Genomic DNA, 24,885 nt, shown 5'->3' with positions numbered 1-24,885 from the left:
GATAGAGGTTTTCCTGAGCTGCACTCATTGCTACTGACATGTTTGAGATCACAGACATAAGGGGAAGCAGACCTCTCAACAAGCAGAGCACCTCCCCTTGCTGGCTTGTTGATCACCTGCATCGAGAAATTGTCGTCAGTCCAACGCAGGAATCCCCTGTAGTGCTTGTGCCCAGTGCTCCTGCCCTCAAAGCGGACGTCACGGTGGTTGAAGTTCCCCCACAAGTACAAGGGCCTGCAACCATGGGGCTTCCTCCAGATGTCTAAGAAAGGCTTTGTCTCCTTCTTGTTCAGGTGGTCTGTAGCCAACAGCCACCATGCTGTCACCTTCATAACTTATAAGTTTAAAGATAGTAAAAAAAAAAAACCAGATACAGAAGAGTGTGCCCTTCAGATTGATATTTCTTCGCAGGTGAAAGTTGGCTATCATTAACGGTCCCAGAAAAATACAATAAATAGATTTTGATCCATTTCAGGTAGGAAATAACAATTGGAGCTGCATTCTTCACTGCCTGAGTGGACAAACAAAACAGTTTCAGCAACTTGCTTTAAAAAAAAAAAAAATCATTAGACACTAATAAATAGAGATTTGGCAACTCCCTTAGAATTAGGCTAGCCTGTAATTTCCATCTTTGAGAGAGGTAACAAAAGCCAAAACCTCTTTCTCCTCCAAGTCTGACAAGTTCAATTCAATTTTTTACTACCTACAGCCGATGCACACAACCTAGACATTTCAAAAACAGTGCTCAGAAGCCAGCATTTTTATATTATAAGTGACAACGACTGAAGTCTGACTTACCAGCTACTAGACAGTTTCCCTGACAAGAAACGTTAGCCTATAGCTCATTGACAAAAGTGTCTTTACCGTTGAGGCTTCTGTGGCGGTCGAAGAAGGATAGCCAAGGGCTGACACTCCTTAGAAACTGTAACTCTGTGCCACCTTGTGAGTCTTGATCCCTAAGGGATAGTGTTTCAGAGAGGATTTCTGACTGGCTACCACGGAGCCAATACCACAGTCCAGTAACATGGCAAAAGCAATTAAAGACTGTGCCATTCTGAATTTCACAACCACATGCAGATACCATTCAAAAATGCAAAGATCCTGCAACGCTACAAGCAACAGTTAAGCAAGTCCTCCACCAGCCACTCACGGTAATCAGTCATGAGCACAGACTAACGAGGGCAGATAGAAGCAATACCTGTAAGTGCCTAAGCTCTACACTGGTTGTATTTGAACGCTTAATTATACAAAAGAAGGCTATAGGTCACATCTATAAATTGTGATTATGAGGAGTCCTTATGAGTTACTCTCAAAGCTCTAGTAAAAGCAATTCGGAAGCTCCTTTATGTTCAGTGGCTCGGCAGCACCTATGACCCAGCCAAACCTCTGAGGCACACAGTCCAAAGAAACAACTGGAGAGGTGACTACAAAGTCAATCAGCATGGAAAAGCATCAACTGTAGAGAAGGAAGGCAGATGGCATAGGAAAGCAACATTTCTGGAGACTTCTGCTAGAAATGCTCTATGGAATAGCAGCTGGATCACAGATACCAGCTTGAAGGGATGTTGGGAGGTCTCTAGTCCAACTTCCTGCTCAAAGCAGGCTCGACAATGAGGTTATGCTGGGTTTGAAAACTTCCAGTGGTGGAGATCCCACAACCTCTCTGTGTTCCAACGCTTGCCTGTGACAAAGCTTCTCCTTACACATAGCCAGCTCCTCTCCTGTTTCAACTTATGCTCACTGGCTCTCACTCTCCTGCCACGCTCCACTGGAAAGCCTGGCTCCAACTTCTTGACCATTCTCTCTTGGGAGCTGGCAAGCTCCTGTTAGGCCCCCTGAGAGCCATCCTTCCTCCAGGCTGAACAAGGCCAGTTCTCTCAGTCTCTCCTCATGTGCTGAACTCAGTCCAGTTTGCCAATGTCTTTCTTGAATTGGGGGTCCCAAAACTGGACACAGTGCTATCGCTGTGAGCTAATGAGTATGGAGCAAAGTGGGGTAATCAAATCCCTCAGTCTCTTGGCTGTGCTCCTGTTCATACAGCCCAGGAGGCTGTCAGTCATCTTTGCTGCCAGAGCACAGTACTTGCTCATGCTCAGCTCTCTGTCCACCAGGGCCAGCAGTGCTGCTCCCCAGCCAGGCAGCCCCAGCAAGAGCTTACTGTCCCCACTTTCCCAAGGAAGAACTTTACATTTGACCTCGTTGAATTTCATAAAGTTCCTGCCAGCTCATTGCTCCAGCCTGTCCAGCTCCCCCTAAACGGCAGCCTGTCCACAAGCATATTGACTGGTTCCCCCTGCCCCACCTTGTGATTTGGTGTTATCTGCAAATTTTATAAGCGAGCACTCCACTGCCTCCTCCAGGTCATTGGTAAAGATGCTAAACTGAACAGCTGCCAGGACAGATCCCTGCAGTACTCTGCTCATCACTGTCTCCCCAGTAGAGTGCAACCTATTAGCCACTACCCTCTTAAGCCCAATCATCCAACCAGATGGTTGTCCACCTATCTAGACCAAAACGTCCCAACTTGGATACAAGACTATTACAGGAGACAATGTTGAAAATTTTGTTAAAGCCAAGGTAAATTATATCCGCTATTATCTCTTGCCCACAGATCCAGTCATTTTATCAGAGGAGGCAACCAGGTTGGTCAGGCATGATTTACCCTTGGTAAACCCATGCTCACTGCTCCCTATTACCTTTTTCTCCGTCACGTGTCCAGAAATGTGTTTCAAAGAGCACTTGCTCTGTGACTTTCCCAGGGACCAAAGTGAGGCCAATTGGCTGCAGTTCCCTGGATTGTTCTTTTGGCCTTTTGCAAAGATGGGTGCAACAATTGCCTTTTTCTAGACTTCGGGAACCTGCCCCGATTTCCACGACATTTCAAAGGTGATAGAGAACGGCCTTGCAAGGACACTGGCCAGTGCCCTCAGCACCCTCAGATGCAGCCTGTTGGGTACCAAGAACTTGCATGGGTTGAGTTTTCTCAAGCAACCCCTGTCTCAATCCCTGTCCATTACTGGCTGTTCCTCTTGAACATGTTCACTGATCACAGAGGTATGGGACACATCATTAGTGCAGGCTGAGACAAAGAGGGCTTTGAGTACTTCAGACTCATCTGTCTCTGTCGTCACTATATCACACAGCCCACTCAGCATCGGGCACACGTTTTCCTTGGTCAGCCTTTTATTACTAATGTAACAGCAGAAGCTTTTCTTGTTGCCCTTGATGTCCCTTGGAAATCTCAACTCCAGCTGAGCTTTGACTTTCCTGATACCATTCTGTATATTCCCAGGCCACATTTCTAAATTCCTCCTTTGTAGCCTGTCCTTGCTTCCACCTCTTGTATGCTGCCTTTTGATGTTGGGACCTCCACTGTGCGTTCTCTGCTTCGTTACGCTGGGCCCCTCATCAGTCTGCTCGTTTTCCTGCATATCAAGACAGACTGTTCTTGTGCTTGGAAGGTCCTTAAAGACCTGCCAGATTCCCTGAGCCACTTTGCCCTTCAGAGCTGCTTCCCATGGGATCACGCCTACAAGTTCCCTGAATAAGCCAAACTCTGCTTGTCTCAAAGTCCAGGGTTTGTATTCCCCTACTCTCATGCCTCATCCCCTTCAAGATCTTGAACTTCGCTACTTCACAGTTGCTACATCCAAGGCTGCCACTGATTATCACATCCCTAACCATTTCGTTCTTAAGAGTGAACAGCAGATCCAGGTGTTCCTCACCTCTGGTTGGCTCAGACGGAGAAAGAGGCGGACAACAGCCATGCAGTGACCAAACAACAACAGCACAGCTATTATGGTATGGGATCTGTGCAGAGAATCCCATATGGTGAATGGCAGCAGGAGCTGACTGAATATCTGTGTAAAGAAGAATGAAGTAGAGAGGACGAAAAGGAGAGGACAGCTGTACAAAAACCTGTCAGCAGAGCTAGACAAAAAGTCCTCACGGCAATTTGGGGCCCAGTGAGAAGAACAGTAGCCAAAACTAGGAGACAAGCATGCCGTTGAAGGAGAAGCAGTTTGCTGTTTCAAAGTTGCACTCCACTCAGCAAGTTAAACAGGGAAAAGCAGAGAGACCCACAGCTATGGAGTCACAATGATTTTCAGCTGAGATTCTTGCATCAAAATGGGTAGGCAAGAACCTGAAGAAACAGAACGGTGAATCACAGTCACGGTGCCTGGGAAAAACTGTAATGACTCAGATCTAAGAGAAAATAAGACACTGACCAGAAGTAACGAGGAGACAAGGCCTGGAGAAAGAAGCAGCGCAATCTGATGTGCAGTCATGTTTCTCTACAGACAGTTTGTGGCCTGAGGTCAAAACTGAGGCACAGCTGCTAGACTTGGGTCACCAAGGCCACATCAGCTCCAGAGATCTAGGTCCCCAGCTATGAATGAAGATGCCTATGAACTTTTCCGAAATTGAATGAGGGTTTCAGTGACCTGAGAACAAGGGAAGGGTCCAGAGGTAAGGAAAATGGGGTGGGGTACAGCCTGCTGCACAGAACTGCTGTTAAGGTTGAATACGCTATAAAAAATGCTAAGCCTTGTTACGTTACCGTATGTGAGCCTGGGCTTAACCAAGTCTTTCTTTTCATTAAAATTGCATTTTAGACAAAAGATACGCAGTAGATCCAATCGACCTGCATTTAAGTAAAGCATCTAACATACAGTCATAAGGGGAACCACTACTTAAGACTGAAAAATGGGAATCAGAACAAGAACAATATGTGGTAAAGAACCGGCAGAGAAAAAAAGTATTAAGCAAAGTACCTCATGGACCATTTTTGAAACTGATTTTATTTAGATATTTCCATTAATAGCTCCAGCACAAAAAGGAGAAGTATGCTAACACAACTTAATAATGACAAATTTGGGTGGCACTGTCAATACAAGGCAGAGGATGGTACAGAGAGTGTAAGGAAGCTGAGGACTGTATAATAGAAACAGGATGAAAAATAGGGTTACAAAGCACAGGATCGTTGTTCCTCAGAGTCTATACCCATAGTTCCTGCTCTAATAAGGGAATTCATCAGTCACAAACAATAGAAAATAGAAATACTTGTGAGTATTAGTCAATCACAGAATGACCATATGCTTTATCAATGTGGTAAGGCCACAAAAATAAAATGTGATCCCAATCTGCGTCAGCAGCTATTTCCAGTAGAGATAAAAATGCATTCGTGGCATTCAAGCACTGGTGACACTGGTAATCTGCAATACTATGTATAGTTCTGGACTCCTGAGAGGTAGATTTAAAGAGGTTCAAAAGAGGTGAATTTAACCTGGAATAGATATAACGAAGGACTGTGAGGATTAGAGTTGTGGGAAGCCCCTCTTAGTTGGCAAACTAAAAGCACTTGCCTTGCCGAGCCCAGCAAAAAGGAAAAAAAAAAAAAAAAAGCTGCTGGATCTAAAGGATCTCAGAAGTAAGGAACCTAACTCATCTTGAGGCAGCAAGCGTGTCATGGCTCCCATGACAGAGGGAACCAGACTGGATGTGCCAGGAGGTCCCATGCAGGTCCATAATCCTGTTTTCCTACATGTAGTAGTTTGCTACGTTGAACTTTCTCATACGATTACATCCATGCAAAATTAAATCCTCCTCAAACAGCTGAAGTGTAGCAGCTGAGCGACCCTACCCAGCTAGCAATACGCTCCAGCGCTACAGCACAGGCTTGACCAGAGGGCCTGGAAGTCCAGCAGCAGGTTCTCTGTGCCAGCTGCCTGACTCGCTATCGCAGCAAGTAACACTGAGAACCCACCTCCTTTTCCACTATTACGTAAGATGGTTTTCAAGAGTAAAATGTACTTAATATCTTCCCCTCTCCCCTTCACAGTTCCCAGAAAACAAAAGCAAGAGTCTGCAAAAGGTCTGTGGGTAACAGATGCCAATTGGCTGGAAAATACTCCAGAAGTAGCTCTGGAAAGTTGGAAGTTTTACCCTGTGTTTCGCGCGTGTTCCACAGCCACCAGTGCAAATCTTCCACTTGACAGGACACGGACGCACACAGCATTTTCCCATCCCGTGAACAGTGAGCGTAAGGAGGTTCCGATACACTGACTGCAGCCTAATGGCGTTCCTTAATCCAGACACAACCTCATGTCATCGATACCAGCACGCCAGCTGCACCGATAAAACCTCCACTGCAGAAAGAACTCTAGGAATTTGTGTTGCCTTATCACTCCATCAGTTAAAATTAACAGCTGACAGCAACAAAGATACTGAAAGGCAAGAAGACTTGGTGACAGCACGGTTCTGAAAGGTGCCAGCATCTGCACAGCTTTTTGACATACTTGAAAAAAGGCTCTATCTATTAAAGAATTACCATGGATTTGATAAGCAGAGGCACAAGTCTTCTGTTGCCAAAAATGTCTGGTTACCTCTGTTCTGAGACCTTTTCATCTCATAAAGTCACCAGATGACAAAAAAAAAGCCTTGAAATGGACATATTTTAAAGTGATAGCCTCGCCATACAGGATGTGTAATTGTCTGTGAAAACAACTTGTGTGGGACAGACAGAACTGACAGCACAAGAAACGCAGCTTTTGTTGTAAGAAAGCACAGACTCCCAGCCGAGCAGGGATGAGGCTTTAACACAAACACCGTGGAGGCTGCAAGTAGTTCAAAGGTCTGGATTTAATGGCAGCTGAGTCCTTTCAAGCCAGCAGAATGAGAGAACTGATGGCTAAGCTATGAGAGGCTGTGCTTTCAGAGGGTGGCAGGAATGACAAGAAGAGGTGATAACAGGACCCCAGGAGTACCAAAGTGGGCTCACCTCCTCAGGCGGCTGGCACTAGGTACCTGTGGAATGTCACAGAAGAGAATGTGGAGGCTGCCAGCAAGTTTGGGTTTACAGTAGCAGGGGAGAGGTAGACTTGAAAAGGACGTGGAGATCTACATACCTCTCAAAGGGATTCTGAGCCCAGAAAAAGCACCAGAAGCCAAAGAAACTGGGACTAGGATGTGACAAGGGTGTGTGCTTTGAAGACTAAGGAAGCTTGCCTTTGGGGGCCAAGTGGGTTTTGGGGGAACCATACTGAAGAGGGCACAGGAAAGGAAAAGTCTGGGAATAACGAAGGAGAAGGGGAGCAGAGAGAAATTCCGAAGTTTAAAAAGGAAGTAGAAGGTTTAAGCACTGAGGATCAAGTATAGGCAGGCACTAAGAGCTAGACCTATCCCCAGGGATAAGAGAATTAATAACTCTCCAGACAACGCAGGCCCCTTGGACTCTGTTGTTTACAAGGGTTCACTTTGGTCCTACTAGGACACAACCACAAAAACTGGAACCTGGCAGCTCGACTGGGCCAGCGAGACCCGAGGACGAGCCCACCTCCTACAGGCACAGCTGCGCTCCGAACCAGCTTCTGGCCAGCTTCAAAAGCTGATCACACACGTCCCTCAGACCCAGAGGGCCCCAGCGCGGAGCCGCGTCCGTGCGGCCCAGCACCGCCGTCCATCCAGCAAGCGGCAGTGCCGGCCCGGCTAACCCCGCCACGAGGACGGCGCAGGCCGCTGCGCTCCCAGCCCCCAGCCCGGCCCCAGCCTTGCTCTCCAGACTTTCACCCACTGCCGACTTACTTTTTAATTAGGTTCTTAAACAAAAAGTGATAGTATTTTCTAAAATCCCTCTAATTACACTAAGATGCTGAACTGATTGTGAAGGGAATAGGAAATGAAAGCGACTCACCCTCTGAGGGAGAATTTTGTCAGCCATCTTCCTCCTCTTGGCACTGTACATTTTTTAAAGAAAAAAACACGTTACCATGGTGACAGATCTAGGAGTAACGAGGCCACCTGCTAAATTATCCTGACATCTCCACATGCTGGTGCACAGCTGTGCATGCATCAGCAAAAGGGTCTCACCCATGCCCAGGCCCTAGGACCCCTTCTCTCAGCAGCCTGGGGAGGTAGTTAGCCAAGAACAAATCAGGGCTGTCTGTTATGCATCTTGGAAAGAAGTGTGCAAGTTCTTTGATCACAGCATCTTCTGTGGTGCAGGGCGGCAACGTATGCAAGTACATGTGCACATGCTGTCTATAGATACAGAAAAAGCATGTAGGAGGACAGTGAGCACGTCTGGAAGGGTGCATAGATGTACCTGTGCATACGCACATGCAAGTGGCTGAGTGCCTGTAAACAGGACGTGAACTCGTTCAAACAGATGACATGCATTCACTCATTTATTCATGCCCGAAATTCAGTGCTGATGAAAACACACACATATATGTGTGTATTTCATGTGATGTATGAAAACACACATATACACACACCCCTCTCCACGTATATACACTTGTTTTATTGTAACGTATTTGCACGAGTGATGTACAAAGGTAAGTGGGCTTACATTCCCATATTTGTTCATCTTTATGAACGCACATGTGGGAAGATATACGTATGCCTGCAGTGTATAGACATAACGTGTCCACACCCATACACAAGCACGTTTAGATATCTACGCTTTCAAAAACATACTTGTGTTTGTGTACATACACACAAATGCACATGTGCCTAAGAAAAGCTACTGTCAGGAAGATTGCCAAATACGTTGTCTTTTGAATTCTTCTGTTTGTGCCCACCAAACCTGTAACCCAGCTTTCTCTAACAGGGCCAAGAGGGAACTCAGGCCTTATTCTTCACCTCTACAATTTGTGAGGCCTTTATCTTAAGCAGGAGATGAATCGGTCCATCCGTGACAGACAAATGGGAGAAAGCGAACCGACTGCTGCTGCTCTGCCATGCCACAGGGCCGCCCCTCCTCACTGTTTTCATACAGGAAGTCTGTCATCAGCCAGGTCCACGTAAAAGCTGTTTCCACACACATCGATGTGGCATACACCCTTGTTTGCTAATAAGCCTAGCCTGAAATACCAGCCTCTTAGACTCCTCCCCATCCCCTTATAAGCCAAGCCTGAGGAACTCTTTGTGCCCGGAGGTACAAACAACTTCCTTCCTTGGAGGCAGAAAATTCATCCACACAGTCATACCCAGCTTCGCAGGTGAACAACGTCCCTTTTTTAAAGCACAGGAATAATGCAGTGTTACGTGGTGTGAACCTCCAACGCCTTCCACAGCTCACAAAATCAAATCTGCACTGAAAGACTTCACAGAATCTGGAAGTAATACCTGAGCAAGCTCCCTCCTCCCAAAGGGAAATGGGATACGTATGCACCTGCAACAACCCCAAAGGCTTGCAATCAAAAAGCAAGTAACAAACAAACCAAAAACCCCCAACAACTTGGGTCTCAACCAGTTCTCCAAGAGTCTATTACAGAAATGAGATTTCTGTCTCCACCAAACCTGCTGAGAAAGGATGACTACACTTTCTTGGCCCACTTGTGCCACAAAACATAGGACTCAATTACTCCCAGAATTGGACCCAAGGTGCCAGAAAAGTTTGCCTGAAAAAAACAGAAAAATTTCAATGGGAAACAACAGGGAGGTGGAAATGAACGAGGGGAGAACATTCAGCACATTATTTGGAGGGAAGGCATGGCAGAAGAAACAGAGAAACTTTCCCGAGTACCTAGGAAGCACTGGTACTGGTGTGAGCTGGACTCACTACAGTAGAGATTACTGCTGGGTTCCAAACTAGAAGCACTGAAGTTAAGAACTGGGGAGGGGGAACTGCTTCCTTCTGTGAGTGAGGCCATCGACTTCTAGAAAACGTTCTTCTTTAATGATCCCTTGAAACTAGTTAGTGACTAAAGTCTACCTTGATTGTCCAGCAGTGGCAATTGTGGGGTTCTATCTACCCGGTACCTTTGAAGGCTAGGCGTGACTTTGTGCAGCCTCCTGGTGTACCTGGAGGTGCTGTGGAACATGCATTTTGGCTAGTGCTGGGCAAGGCCTCCATGACGCACATGCATCTCGTGTGTTCACGTGCTGCACTCACACACACTCCTTCTGTATTCAATCTTATTCAATCGTAATGTATTAATACTCTCAGGATTGGTGTCCTTTCCAGATGCATCCCAGATACAAGCATTCCCAAGTCTGGCTTGCTGATCCAAGGCATATAACCTGGACAGAGCAGGGCTCCTGAAGCACTGAGCTGAGAGAGTCATGTTCTACCTAAAACTAGATAGGATGACACCACCAGCACACTGTCTGAGTCTCTATATACACCTATAACGATTTTGCAAAAGGCAGATCACCCACGTGACGGCACCCTACACGTTTATCAGGAACTGGCTCACACTTAGAACTCCAGACTGCTGAGGTCTAATAAGTTGCAAGAAGAATGAGCGAACTGTTACTTAAGAGAGAATGCATTCAGCACTATATAAAGTGGGTGTATTTTAAAAAGGAAGTTCCTTTAAAAAAATACCTCTAATTCTACAAAATGATTTCCTATGCACATCTCTCTACATGTAGGAATGCCTGTGAGAGTTGCAGGTTTTACGGCCACTCTCCTGAGTGACCATAGTACCTGTACTCACGTGACCAATCACAATTTTTTTCCACTTGTCTTGTTTACAAAGCATTTTGTTAGCCAGTCAGAAATCAGAGAATCTATACAGAGCAGATAACAAGTAATTCAATAATTGTACTATATTAGAAGAGAACCGTTCATTAATTTTAAAGGCTAAATATAACGGCCAGATTTATAGCCTGATAAACCTGAGAGGTAAAAGCACTGTAACTGCAAAGCCAGACGGTAGTAAAGGTCAGTTTGTCCAAGACCATTTACAAACAAAGTAAAGAGTAAAATTTACCAATGTTTTTCCTGCTTTAAGAAACTGACAATATATAAATCTTCTGTTTTGGCTCATTCTATCTTAAAGGTCTTACCTATTGCTAAAAAGATATCGGCTTTAATTCCTCAAATTGTCCTCCCGCGTTTCCTTTCCAGAACACTCACCTCCTAGTCCGGTTCTGAGTGGCTTGCTGCTGCTGTTGCACTTGCTGCTGCACCTGCTGCTGCTGGACCTGCTGCGGTGCAGTACGTTTTCTTGTCGTTTCCATCACGGTCTGGGGCATCCCAGGTCGCACCGAGGGGCTTCCAACGTACGGGGCGCCTGGGGGACCCATGGGAGCCCCCTGATGGGGCATTCGAGCTCCTGATGGCATCCCAGGTCGCTAGAGAAGAAGCGAAACAGAAAGAAGAGACAGTTCGGTCCCTGTTTCTTCAGCTGCAAAGACATTTGTACATAAGCAGACACTAGCTCCAGCAAGCTCCCCATTTTGACCATCCTGATGAGCACTAAGCAGCAACACAGAGCACATGAGCTCTGCACTGGTATTTCCTGGACATCGTAGAGAGGAATTCAGTGATGAAGTAGGCAGGAAACAGGGATGAAAAATACTAGGCTTGAGAAAACACTCAGTGGTCAGTAACACGTCCGAGCTCTACCTTCAGACCGAAGAAAAAGCTCCATGGCAGCTACACGCAGTCCCAGTTGGTGCCGTTCACATGCTAATCAAAGCTACAAGCAAGCTCACATCTACAGTGCTTCAGATTTTGCACTGACTAGCAGGCTGCTTTGATCAGCAGGGAGACTGTAACAAGCAACGCTGAACCATGAAAACACTACGATAAAACATTTTCCATTAAGAGCCCTCTCCTTCACCTACACTGGAGAGCAGTGTAAGTTCATAAAGCGACAAGAATCCTTCAAGAAAAGGTCATGTCTCTGATCAAGCCTCTAAAATAAAAAAAAAGGAACGTGGTAGTTTGTCAGCAGCCCCTGTAGGCATTCTACAGCCCTGACATTTATGTTGACTTCAGCATGCTCTGGAGAGACACTTTGGGTCAAATCACAAGCTTAACGCTGTACAAGACACACAGTAAATTCCATTCTAAACCCTAAAAGCTTATAGTCGTCAAGGAAAAACCCCAGTAAAATAATTACCACCTGTAAAATGCAATTTCTAACAGAGAGAAGAGCTCAGTTTCATTCTAAGAATTATCAAGATGTTTATTATATGTCTATGTATGCGTGAAAATACAGACACACACACACTCCATAGGCATTTGAACCAGTGTGTGAATAAGAATATTCATTCACAAAAGTCTTTTGAAAGACAAGTCCCTCTATAAAATCTTTTAAGGAAACCAAGAGGCAATGGCATCCATTATGGATAAATAATTGGTTAAAGGATAGAAATGAGGTAAAAGTAATTGGTTCTGAAAATAAAAGGAAGGCACACGCAGAGTTTTGCTGGGACTCATGCTTTTCGGCATATTCATAAGCAACCTGAAAAAAAAAAAAGATAAAAAAGCAAGGAAGTGAAAAAGTTTGTTGTTAACGCTAAGTTATTCAAGCTGGCAAGGATGCAGGCCAGCTTCAAAGAACTGCAGAAGGACTTTATGAGACAGAATGAACTCTCAGAAGGAAGATGAACATGGATTTCAATACATATTGAAGTGAATTACATGGGGGAAAACAACCCAGTCATCACATACAAAACAAGGGGCTCTGAGCTGACTGCTGCCCAACAGAAGCAAGATCTTGGAGTCTGAACACACACTTCCAGGAAAAAAAAATCAGTTCACTGCTTACTAGAGGTCAAAAAAAGCCACTAAACAAAAGAAATGACAAGGAAGGGAACCGAGCGCATCCCTGTGCCACTGTCCATGGCCTGCCCACACGTCGAACACTGCGTGCGGTGCTGGTTCCTGCAGTTCAGCCACGGCAGAGTAGATCTGAAAAAGGCTCAAAGAATGGCACGGAAGTGATGAGGACATGGAACTGCATCCACGTAAGTAAAAGTAAATATATTATGATTTTCCATCTGGAAAGAGGTGATCCAGGGTAACCTAAGGGGGCATTTGCTAGAGCTCTGCAAAATCGTGAGTGGCCTGGAGAGGGCAGTTGGGGACTGACTGTTCACTGCCCCTTCCAGAACATCACCTGCGGCCATCAGAGGAGGCCAGGAGGAGTCAGGCTCAGGGACAACCAAACCGGGGTAGTTTGCCACACAGTGGGTAGTCAGCCTGTGGAACCCCTTTCCAAAGGGGTGCTAACGACATGGAAAATGTGTTTGGCTCAGAAACTTCTCTGAGTTATCAACAAGTTAAAGACTGAGAAAGTACTTGGGAGAAGGACACTAGTGGTCTCCAAAGTGAGATGTGTGCACCCCAGAGGGTATGCAAGACAGTCCACTGGGGGGTAGGAAGAAAATGTGTTTTATACTGTTAATAAATAAAATAAAAATAGTTTATTTCATCTTTATCTCATCCTTTTATAATTTCTAAATATATAATTATAATATATATTATTATAATACATAATTCTAAATATAATTTGGACCTGCATCTCCAAATTAACCACCACCAAATCCACTGTAGTCCCCAAAGCCCCAGCTCAGTGCCCTTCCTGATCATCACAAGCCTGAGATATTCCTTGTGCTTGTACACATGAAGGGAACTGGAGAAAGAAAGAAGGGGAATGAATGATGAGCAAAGAACCAGTGGCTATAACTGGTATGGACAGAGGAGGAAGGCTGAGGTAGGAGAGGGACCAGCACAGGAAGCCAAGCAGGTGAATTCGGCAAGTGTTCACGTAGGAAACGGACTGTGGGTCCGGCCACGGAGCAGAGCGGCAGCAGGAGGCAGCAGCAGGCGAGACTGAGGCTCTGCGCAGGGCTGGAGACGTCCTCTCCCATAAACACGGAGCTACGAAAGCTGCTGGAACCGAGCAGCAATCTCCGTTCCCACGTACTCACCCCCACCCTCTGACCCAGGCAGAGTCAGCAGAACAAACAGCCCACAAAATGCTTCTCGCTTGAGCTCGTATTTAAGATCTCGCTGTTGCCTGTCAATCTACACATTGTGGCCTTCTTCCAGCAAAGAGCAGACCGCTGGGCCTGCTGCTGCCTGTCAGTCAGCCGGGGCCATCTGACAGTCCTTCAGAAGGGACAAGGTCCTGGGCACCGCCATCTCATGTCCATCCCCCGTGGAGACTGGCCACAGGGATCAGGCAGCAGGCCCACCGCTCTGCCTCTGTAAAGGACACTGCAAGCCCTGCAGAACAAGGTCAGCAAGCCAAATTTACTCCTGGTCTAAGTCTGACATCTTTCAACTCCCTTCGGTTCCCTTTGTTAAGCATCAAAGTAGAGAGACGCAGAGAAAGGACCAAACGGAGAAAAAGGAGACAGCTCCAGCAAAAGCACATTCAGTCTCACCCCTTGCCCCGCCTCATCCCTTCCCCTCCCTTCTCACGTTCCTATCTCCGATATCACCCGTAGATAAAATATTACTCGCTACGCAACGGCCGTCTCCCTGCTGCAAGCCCAAGGTACAGACATGCTTCCTCTATCTAAACATTTTTGAAAGGAGAACATACATGCAGCACCTTACCTCATCTAGAAGCTCACTTGGCCCTCACATGTGCCAGACAAGACAGTGACAGACAATACATTGACTTCTTCACAATACTGACATAAAAAAAAGAAGTCTTTATACTAGAGAGTATTACAGTGCTAAGTCTAGGGGTTAGGATCTGTCTCTGCCCTCTTCCTCAGAGGGGGGAATCTGTCCTGAACAAGCATCACCCACGGTGAAGGCCGCCGTGCAGAACAGCACCGACACATCCTCCTTCCTGGGAAATCACCTACCCTAGACCGCTCTACCTGACCCAACTCTGTTCCTACCCACAGACCTACCCCCTTTTCCCTCCAGTGACCCCGTACACATGTATGACTCCACACTACTTCAAACACTTTACTGGACACCGTGGGCCACAGGAGATGAGGAAGAGCACAGTATGTCCCCAGCTGAAGGGACCGCTCCCACAGCTCTGAGGAGATGAAGCGAGGAGTAGAGCAGAGCTGCCTGCAGAGCAGCCAGGCAAGGCCAGCCAGGACGGCACACAGAGGGAGGCTCACAAGCAATGCTTCATGCGTGCGTACTGGTCCCCATGAATGCCTGCCCGCAGTCCATCACTGCCCCAGCTACACCCCTCCAAAGCTGCGCACGCTGTCAGTGCAGCCAGCACACCACCTCCCCAACGGCTGCTGCCAGCTCCCTGCCCCGGCCTTCCACCGCCCCGTTTCCCATGCCACACATTCGGCTTTTCTGCTTTCTTCCCTGCCTGAACCTCCTGTCACAGCAGAGGACTGCCTCTTCCCTCTTCCTCTTTGCCATTCTCCAAGTGAAATTCTCCTGTCTGATGGCAACATTGGAGTGGTGCTTTCCTACGTATTTCTACTGCAGAGTCTTCTCTCAAGGGACACCATAGCAGCCAAAATGCTGAAGCAGAAGAAAGGAGGATTCCTGGCTGGACACACCACGTAGAGAAAAATAACCTAGAGAACTGGCAGGTAAAAGGAAAAGAAAGTGTCAAGAAAAGAAAAGCAAAAACACCTACAAGAGCCCTAGAAAGGGACCGAACAGAGAGGGGGGGAGTCACTGCAACGCAAGACAGCACTGAGCTGCACCTACAGCAATTTCTTGTTCTGAAAGACACAGACTCTGTCCATCTTGGCACCACACAGGAGGACTCTGACGGCACGTGGTGAACAGCCACGGGCTTCTTGTTAACAGACAAACCGACGGATTTTGAGAGGAACAACAACAATTACCAAGTATACAAAAGCATATTTGTTTAACTAAAATTAGAAGCTACCTTGGCTAGACAACATACTGTGTCAAGGCATTACAGCAGCTACCGATTTCTATAAGGCATAAACACAAGCAAGAGCAGATGCCAGATGCTGCCTGGAGGTAAGAATGGGTCACTAGAAGTATCTGGAAGAGTTAAGAAATTTAGACTGGACTGATACTGTCTGATGGCAACAGGTTTCTGACTGCACAAATGGTTTCCCAACTGAACATACCATTTCCAAATGGACTCTTAGAAGAAAAAAAGAACAAAAGTTGTAGATGGCTTCTCTCCTCTCCTGCAACTACAGATGTTACCTCACATGAGTCCCTTTTTTTTAATGTCTACGAATCTTTTAGAGATTTAGTCAGCAGAGACATCAGTATTGCAGTTCTTCTTGCTTGTCTGCCACATTCACCTTCCTCCACGCCCCAAAAGCTCTCACATCCTAGAATCAAGGCCCAAGTGTCCCATGTTCCACTCATTTTTAAATAATGTTCACAACAATCCAAAAATCTTTAACTTAGAAAACATCACATTTACAGAGCTGTGAACTGTAGCTTGAGACAAAGTTCAGTGACCACCTTTCTATTTCATGCATGTCCATTCACAGCTCAGAATAATCAGACACCAAACCTCAAACGAAGCACTTGGATGCAATCAAGGAGGGAAAAAAGTCTTTGGAATGGAAACTAAGAAACCCTATATACCATCTTGGAGCTCCATATAGATCTGACCACATCCACTACCGTGATATAATGTACGGAATGGATTTTGCGTGAAGAACTACCAGAATGCACCTCTTGACTCTAAGAAGGATGGCTTTGGGAGGGGAGAGGTAAGAACAGAGCTCTGCAACACCACGGCTAGCATGGGGAGTGGGGAGGCTGAGCAAGAGCTCACTGTCTCTTCCCTCACAAGAACTAGACAACAGCCAGCAGCTGGCAGGGTCAGGTACTTCTTTATGTAAGATAAGCTGCAAAAATTCCTGACACAAACCACTGTGAATGCTAAAAGTTTATACGGGTTCAGGAAGACACCAGCGGACTAACCTACATAAATAAAATCCATAGCGAGGTACTACACAGAGGGTAGCTTTGGGTCAGAAAGCTCCAAAGCTCCAAAGTGCAGAGTATTTGGATGAAGCATCACTAGGTTTTTGCCTTGCTCCTATACTTCCAGGCAGACTTCTGCTCCCTGCAATTGGGGACACTGGGCTAAATGATCCAGTGTGACTGTTTTCATATTCCTACAGTATTTCTTTTTCAAAAAACACAAGAGCAATTCAAACATAGAATCACAGAATCACAGACTGGTTTGGGTTGGACGGGACCTCAAAGCCCACCCAGTTCCAACCCCCCTGCCACGGGCAGGGACACCTTCCACCAGACCAGGTTGCTCCCAGCCCCATCCAACCTGGCCTTGAACACTGCCAGGGAGGGGGCAGCCACAGCTGCTCTGGGCAACCTGGGCCAGGGTCTCACCACTCTCACAGTCAAGAATTTCTTCCTCATATCTCATCTCAGTCTCCCCTCTGTCAGTTTAAAACCGTTCCCCCTCGTCCTGTCACTCCATGCCCTTGTCAAAAGCCCCTCTCCAGCTTTCCTGTAGCCCCTTCATGCACTGGAAGGTGCTAGAAGGTCTCCCCAGAGCCTTCTCTTCTCCAGGCTGAACAGCCCCAGATCTCTCAGCCTGTCCCCAGAGCAGAGGGGCTCCAGCCCTCGGAGCATCTCCGTGGCCTCCTCTGGACTCACTCCAACAGCTCCATGTCCCTCTTCTGTTGGGGGCCCCAGAGCTGGACGCAGCACTGCAGGGGGGGTCTCACGAGAGCGGGGCAGAGGGGCAGAATCCCCTCCCTCGCCCTGCTGGCCACGCTGCTGGGGATGCAGCCCAGGACACCGTTGGCTTTGGGCTGCCAGCGCACGGTGCCGGCTCATGGTGAGCTTCTCGTCACCCATCACCCCCAAGTCCTTCTCCTCAGGGCTGCTCTCAGTCCATTCTCCGCCCAGCCTGGGTTTGTACTTGGGATTGCCCTGACCCATGTACAGGACCTTGCACTTGGCCTTGTTGAACTTCATGCAGTTCGCACAGGCCCAGCTTTCCAGGTCCCTCTGGATGCCATCCCTTCCCTCCAGCGAGTCACCACACCGCACAGCTCGGTGTTGTCAGCAAACTCGCTGAGGGCACGCTCAATCCCACTGTCCATGTTGCCGACAAAGATGTTAAACAGGACCGGTCCCAATCCCGACCCCTGAGGAACGCCACTCTTCACTGGTGTCCACTTGGACATCGAGCTGTTGACCGCAGCTCTTCGAGTGCAACCATCCAGCCATTCCTTACCCACCAAGTGGTCCTCTGTGGATCATCAGTTACATCTGTGCACCTACATTTGCCAGCAAACCCAAGTTTTCTCAATGAGCAACTCAAATTTGTTTAACAAGCCCATATCACATAAAATCACAGTGATCTCTATTAAGGCCCTAGCTAGAATTAATAGGATTTTCTTTTCTTAATTGTGTGTATTTGTTAGCCTGCAATTAGTCCAGGGCTAGGAAAGGACAAACCTTCAGTTTCTACTGGCAGCTTACTTACACAGCCAGATGCTGTACCATGTTTTCACTCTACTCGTCTTCTGCAAGTATCAAATCTCTTCACTGCGGTAACGCCCCTTGATTTCTCCAGGCTGCCCCACACTCACCCCAAGCACCTCCTTGTTTAACAAAACAGGGAACACACGTGCAGCAAACCAGGGACCCCATTCCAGGACCTGTTCCCTGACAACGTCCCAGCACAGAGAACGCGCAGACAGCCCTCTGTTAGGGACGTGGAACAAACTGTCCAAAAATGACAGTTCATGAGGCTCTTCTCTAGCCTTCCCACTGTTAGCTGATTCATGCTCTGACAAGATAGCATTTAGATCCATGATAATATAAAAATTAGTGGGACATTTTTCATTAGCAAAGTTCTACTTTTTTCAAACCTAATGTTCTCCTCACCTTGCTGCTTCTAGTAGTGATCTCTAGAAACAGACGACTGGCTGGAAGAAACAATCACTTTTATCCACTTAAAACAGATCACCATTCAATTTGGGGAGAATATCTTTAGTGCTTCCCATTCTAATGAAACAAATATAATTTTTACAATATACTGAAATACGAGTCCTTGAGGTCATCCAGTCCTTCCTCGTCTCAAAGAAGTATCACCAGTATCTCCATCATCTTTGGTAGATGTTTACTTCTTTAACCAGTGTCTAAGAGCCTCCAGTGACAGAGATTTTACAACTTTCCTAATCAGTTTCCATCCTTAGATATTATAAATAACTACAAAACCACATTCTCTTATTGATTGAAGTCTTCACAGCCCTCTCACTACTACTGCCCTCTGAGTTACCCCTCTTTTTGCTTTTTAGTGATGCAGATGACCAATATCAGAAAAACATTCTTGCAAGTATATGCCACAGATTTACAATTGCTTCTGTATTATTCTCTGCCCCATTTGTTAGTCAGGCTAACAGTTTACTTGCTTTCTGAGGAGCAGAGGCTGCTGCTGCACACCAGGCAGCTCATGGTGACACCCAAGCCTTCCTCCTGAATGGTCACAGTTCATTTAGAACACAGCAATGTAGGAGGAGATGCAAAATTTGCTTATGAAATTCATTGCTCATCCCCTTTTCCAAATCACTGATAAATCTATTAGACACTCCACACACATCTTTGGGGCACCAGACCTGTCTTTTTGTCCGTTTTAACATCAGCAAGGAGTTATTTATCACTATACTAAACGTTTGTTTACATGATGGCATGCTTTGAGACCCTGCTTTCACTGTACTAAATGCCATTTCATATAACACACTTTCTGTTCTTACCATAAAATTCTATCACCGGATTTGAGAGGTACGTAACCAGACAAAAAGAAGACTGGGGATAAGCAAAGGAGTCACATAAGTGATACAGAGGTTTGTATAAATTAGCAGTCTTGATGCTTAACTAATATTAAACTGCAGAGATTAGCAGGAACAATGAAAAAACACATATTAGCAGAAAATAAATACGGACAAGGGCTTATATTAACAGGAAGAGCTTCCTAAGCACAGCACAGAGGACAAAGAACAAGATCACTATGGGAAAAAGAAGGTGATTTGAACTGACAGCAAGTATATTGTAAATACAGATATGACCTGATAGTTAAGAAAGGGACATAGACCTTTATAGGTGTATTTTGTGTATAAAAGGCAAGAAGATTGGTTTTGGAAGGAAAATAAAGTGGGAACAGAAAAAGGACACAGAAGCAGATTTAAAAGGTGAGAACAACAGGGCAAGAAAACGAACCTCTCAGCAGCTTCTTGTGTGAAGATGACACAGGCAAGGTCGACAGTACGAGGCACCAAAGAGGAGATTGCTGCAACTGAGTGACAAGAGGACACGTCTGGGCAAGAGCTTTGACAAGACCTGCACCATGGACCTTCTCAAGGCTCCATGGAAGGTAGATACCTGGTTTGAGTAAGAAAAGGAAAAAAAAAAAAAGGAAAAAAAAAAGGGAGACAAAGGTGACCTCCATTGAAGGGATCCAGCCAGCAGACTGGCCTATGATAGGGTCTAGAGGACAGAAAAAAATGGGAAAAGCAATGGCCTGCAGGAAGATTAATAACTCGGTTTGGGTCAACAAAATTTAAGGCAACAGCTGGACACCCAGAGGGAGATGTCATAAAGACAGCCTGAAATGTACTAGTGGGTAGTAGAAAATGCATCAATAAAGAGATAAAGCAACATAAATGTGGTGATTAAAGCCATATTTATCCATAAAAGTGCTAGAAATAGAGCAGGGAGGAACAAAAAAAAAGGACAAAGTAAAGGATGAAGCCTTTGGGGGAAAAAAAAAATTGCTCTTTCCACAAAACCAATGTGCAAGACCCTGATGAAACAGAACAGGAGTAAAAGAATAGTGAAAACAAATAACTGAAAGAAATTCAACCTTTTTAAAAGAAGAACTGCTAACCAGAGGTGTAACAAACTATCAAGAACTCAAGCAGGACGAGAATGAAGTATGGCACCGGAGATTTTTAGCCATTCAGAGCTTTCACCTTTCAGAGGTATCCTGTTTGACTGGGACAAACGAGGAAGAAGACATCGTCTAAGCTGGCAATATGGAAAAGAACAAAGGCAAGATCAAGTGCACGAGAGCAAAGGGCGAAGTGACCTTAGCAAGGGAACGTGTTTCCAGAAAGATCAAGTGAATCCAAAAGCTAACTGCTCCCAGGAAATACTGCAAAATTATCCTGTTTGTTTACGTGCCCACATAGCAAAACATTTTCTCACAACATTCTACCGCTATTTACCTCTCCCCATTATTTTTTGGGGGAAAAAAAAGCAGCCTGCAATAACCAAATCAAATGATGTTATCATAGATAAAACAAAAAATAAGTAATTTGAAGAGGAGATTTTTTACTGAAATTAGAGCAGAATCTGACTCCAATGAATTCCAGTAAAGTCTGCTATGTAACTTGATTTTTCAAGGAATTAATTCAGATGCTTACACACTGTGGATGGTTACAAAACTCAATAGCCAGCAATATGTAAACTCAAGGTAATGGCTGTGACGGCACATTGTCTTATTTGGTAGGATACAGGACCTGAAGAGATAAAATGAAGTTATAACTTTTTTTACCTTTTTTAAGTAATGGAAGACTGACTACCCCAACCTGTGTTTTGATCAAAACAAACCTGAGATGAGGAAGAAACTAAAGGAAAGAACGAGCAAGGAAGCAAAAGCAGAACTAAAGGAGATCATCATGGAGGAGAGGGTCATACATGAAGTGTTCAGGCAACAGAACAAGAGACAAGCTGCCCAGCCTCACTAACAAATAGCGGGGAGACGACAAACAAATGCAGATATTCCAGGAAAATGCAGATATTCAAGTAAGATGCCACTAGTGGCAAACCTCCCAGGGCAGAAAAGGCAGACTTTTCTAGCATCCAAATAAGTAATGGAAACGAGTTCTGCTGTATTCGTTCTGGAATAAATTAAAAATCCCCACGCTTAGGAGGCCAGCATGCTGCTTTCACATAAAGCCCATCTAGACGTGGAAGAAGCAAATGCACATAATTATTTTTGTCACTCTTCTTGATACTAAAGGAAGACCACTGGTGTGCAAACGCCACAGAAAGCTGGGAAAAGGCAAAAGCTTCGCACACGCCCAGCCCTCCCAACCTGCCTGTGGTTCTGCCCAGCTAGAGCCACCGTGAGCCCGACCACCTTATCGAACACACATGTCCACAACCAAAGCACTGCTGCAGACCTGCACACCTGCCCTTCAGCCATCCCTGCGCATCCGCCAGCCTCGCAACAGACTGCTCCCGTACGCGGCGCCGCATCGCCTGCTCACCTTCTCACACACACAGAATGCCACCTAGAAGTCCGTAGCCTTGCAAGTCCCACCATACCCAGGATCTGCAGGACACGCGCTAGACCCTACACATCCGAAGTAAGCCTGAATTACGGAGACAACCTAGCAGCCTGCCGTGAGCCGCACAGATTTCTATGATCTTTGCACAAGAGGCCCCACCTGATGTCTTCAAAAAAGGTGTCACGGGAGGTGCCAGAATCCTCAAGAGAGGAAACACTCGGGACTATCCGTATCCAAACAGTATCTGCATTCCTTGGGGCTCTTTAACAGTCTTATTTTTGCTAAATGTGTATCAACACAAGAAATCCAAATGTTATAAATGGTGACTGCTCTCAATACTAGAGAGTCATTTAAAGAACATCGTCTCCAATGGCAGCAAAACAGGGTTAGCATTTCCCCTTAAATGGATATCGAAGTCCCGATTCTTAAACAAAAGCTGGAAAATTCTGAAAGACCTGAAGGATCGCTTTAATTAAGCACGGCACCCTGAAATTCTCTCGTGGGCGAGTTCCCATAGACTGTTACAGATCTGCAGAGCTAATCTCTTCAAGCCCCTGAAAGTCACCTGTTAAGTAGCCAGAGGATACACAAGAGCCCAGACTGGAGACAAGAACCAGAGGCAGTACCACAAGGCTTCATCAGGCTTTCATCAGAATTGTTTTTCAAAACACAAGTTTGATTACAGAACAAAGTGTCCTACAAGCCCATTCGGGTCAGACCCAGCGCAGATTCTGCACCATGACCAGGCTCAAAAGCACGCTATTCACCATTCATGGAGAATCAAAGCAAAAATCACAGCACACATCCCCCCAGACACAAGCCTGTATTATCAACGAATCCGTGCACATTCTGGGGGCTTCGCAGACCCCTGGCAAGGCAGCCACCAGCGCCCCGGGAGCACGCTGCAGGAGCCGATCCAGCCCAGCACAGAGCCTCCAGTTTCCACTCATCCCTCTATTCAGAGCCAGCCAGCTCACTAACTTTCCCGACTCACCACCCCATGGACCAGAAACTCAAAAAGTTTGCTTTTCGTAGCTTTGCGAGCCCCTCCTGTAACTTCGTCTGTAGCCATCAGGGTCTGCTCAGCCTCTCTCACTCTCTCTCTTCCTCTTTCTTTCCCTTTTCTGCCTTTTTCTCCAACTCTCCCCTCTGAGTCCTGCTGGGCTCTCACACTTCTAATAGCGCGGAGTGGGGAGGGGGCCCCTTCAGGGCCTTCCTGACGGCCCACTCGCTCGCAGCCTCAGCTGCTGCATTCCTCCACTGATAAGCCAGAAATAGTCCGTGCTGCCGGGTTCTGTGTGTTTACTCTGCAGGGACAGAAAATCCAGCTTTTTAAACCTCTCTGTCCAAACAGCGGAGATAAGCAGGAGGCAAATCGAAAACACGCCTCAGCTTTTTCGCAGCAGCGCTGCAACCTCTCCTCCTCTGCACAGGGGATGGTAAATTCTGGGGCAAGGGGGAGGGGGCAACTTCAGCAGCGACACAACCCGGCACCTCGCGGGGAGCGTTTTCCCACTGGAAAATGCAGCAGGCGACACTGAGGAACAATGGTTTTCCCTCGCTCCCGCCGCTGCTCCTGCGCCGCGTTTCCAGGCCCTTTCCCCAGGGACCTGGCGGGCAGCGCACAGAAACATTCGCTGGCAGCGGTTCCAGCGTGAGGCTGAGAACGAGCCCCGCTGGACGGGGAGAGGCGGCGGGAGGCCGGGAGCTGGGAGCAGGGAGGGACGGTAGTGAGGGCGGCGGGAGGCAGGGCCGGGCCAGCATGGCGGCCGCGCCGCGCCAGGCCCCATTCCCGCTCCCGACCCGCTTCCCGCTCCCAGCCGCCGCAGCCCCCGCCGGGTGAGCGCCCCCGGGGTGCCGCTGCGATCCGTGAGGGACCCCGGTGACTGACAGACGCAGACAAATTATTAACACCGCAGCTGCCGTGAGGCATCGGCTGGTCACACAAAGCCCTGCGCGACCACGCGTGCCCCTCCCGGTCACCGCCGGGCCCGCGGAGCCCCCCCGCCAGCCGGGGGTCGGGGCAGAGCCGCAGAGCGGCCCCTCCGCGGCCGCCGGCTGCTGCAGCGGCCCCGCACCGACGTGGCTGCCGCAGCGCGGGGCGCCGCCAGCATGGCGGCCATGCTGCGAGCGGCAGCGCGGCCCCGCCGCCATGGCCGAGCAGGCAGCGGTGGCCCGGGGCACCGAGCTGCTGAGCGACAGCTCCCTGCGCGAGGGGCTGCTTCGGGTCTAACAGCGATAGACGAGACGTTGCCAGGTTACGAGAGGGGTTTATTCTATTCCTCTGCTTGAAATTCTTGTCTAGGGGCTGTGAATTTTCTGGCAAGACCGCAAACGAGAGAATCAGATCTGAAACAAATAAATACACTTCTGCCCTCAACCAGTAATAAAAACAAGCACAGAAGACATACTGCATTAGCCAGCAGCCAAGAGCAAGCCATGAAGATCACACAGCCTTTTGCACATAGGGACGAAGGCAACAACCTCCACTGATTTTTAGGGTGACCCCAATCCAAGCACTACTGTGGGGCAACAGCCATTTGAATCATTGTTACCAGTTCCCCCTCCCCCTCTCAGTCCCTCAGAAGGAATATGACAAGTGAAGTATGTGGCCTTATTCGGTGCCTGAACTGTTCCTGAGCTTCTAGCTGACTTCAGCTAAAGGCATGTGCAATATGGATCCAAACTGCTACGTGTCTGGTGGACTTGGTCATGGTAGGTTAATGGCTGGATCCATCTTAAGGGTCTTTTCCAACCTCAATGGCTCTATGATCCCGTGTGTCAGCTTGCCTGGCAAGGTAGCATTGGGCCTGCCTCTGCCATTTTTTTTAGATCCCAGAAGCACACAAACGTTGGCTCCCATCTTGTGAGCCCTTTCCCCTGCTCCCGGCAAGACAACACGCACTTTCTCTAGAAACGGCACTGACACCG

At 47.2% G+C, this 24,885-nt stretch overlaps 1 protein-coding gene across 1 annotated transcript in view; it reads right to left on the bottom strand.

Moving 5' to 3' along the window:
- Nucleotides 1-23,126, bottom strand: part of SMARCD3 (SWI/SNF related, matrix associated, actin dependent regulator of chromatin, subfamily d, member 3) — a gene marked incomplete at its 3' end in the record, with an annotated part of 57,615 nt that extends 34,489 nt beyond the window's left edge. The window contains exons 1-3 of the mRNA XM_068405640.1: nt 22,949-23,126; nt 10,868-11,085; nt 7,694-7,736 (exon numbers count right to left, since the gene is read on the bottom strand). Coding sequence (XP_068261741.1) covers nt 7,694-7,736; nt 10,868-11,085; nt 22,949-23,026 — 339 coding nt within the window. The remainder of the gene's footprint in view (nt 1-7,693; nt 7,737-10,867; nt 11,086-22,948) is intronic.
- Nucleotides 23,127-24,885: the final 1,759 nt, after the last annotated feature.

Source organism: Nyctibius grandis, chromosome 7 (genome assembly GCF_013368605.1).
Source record: "Nyctibius grandis isolate bNycGra1 chromosome 7, bNycGra1.pri, whole genome shotgun sequence".
Classification (NCBI taxonomy): domain Eukaryota; kingdom Metazoa; phylum Chordata; class Aves; order Nyctibiiformes; family Nyctibiidae; genus Nyctibius; species Nyctibius grandis.
This window is presented reverse-complemented; position numbering and strand designations above follow the sequence as displayed.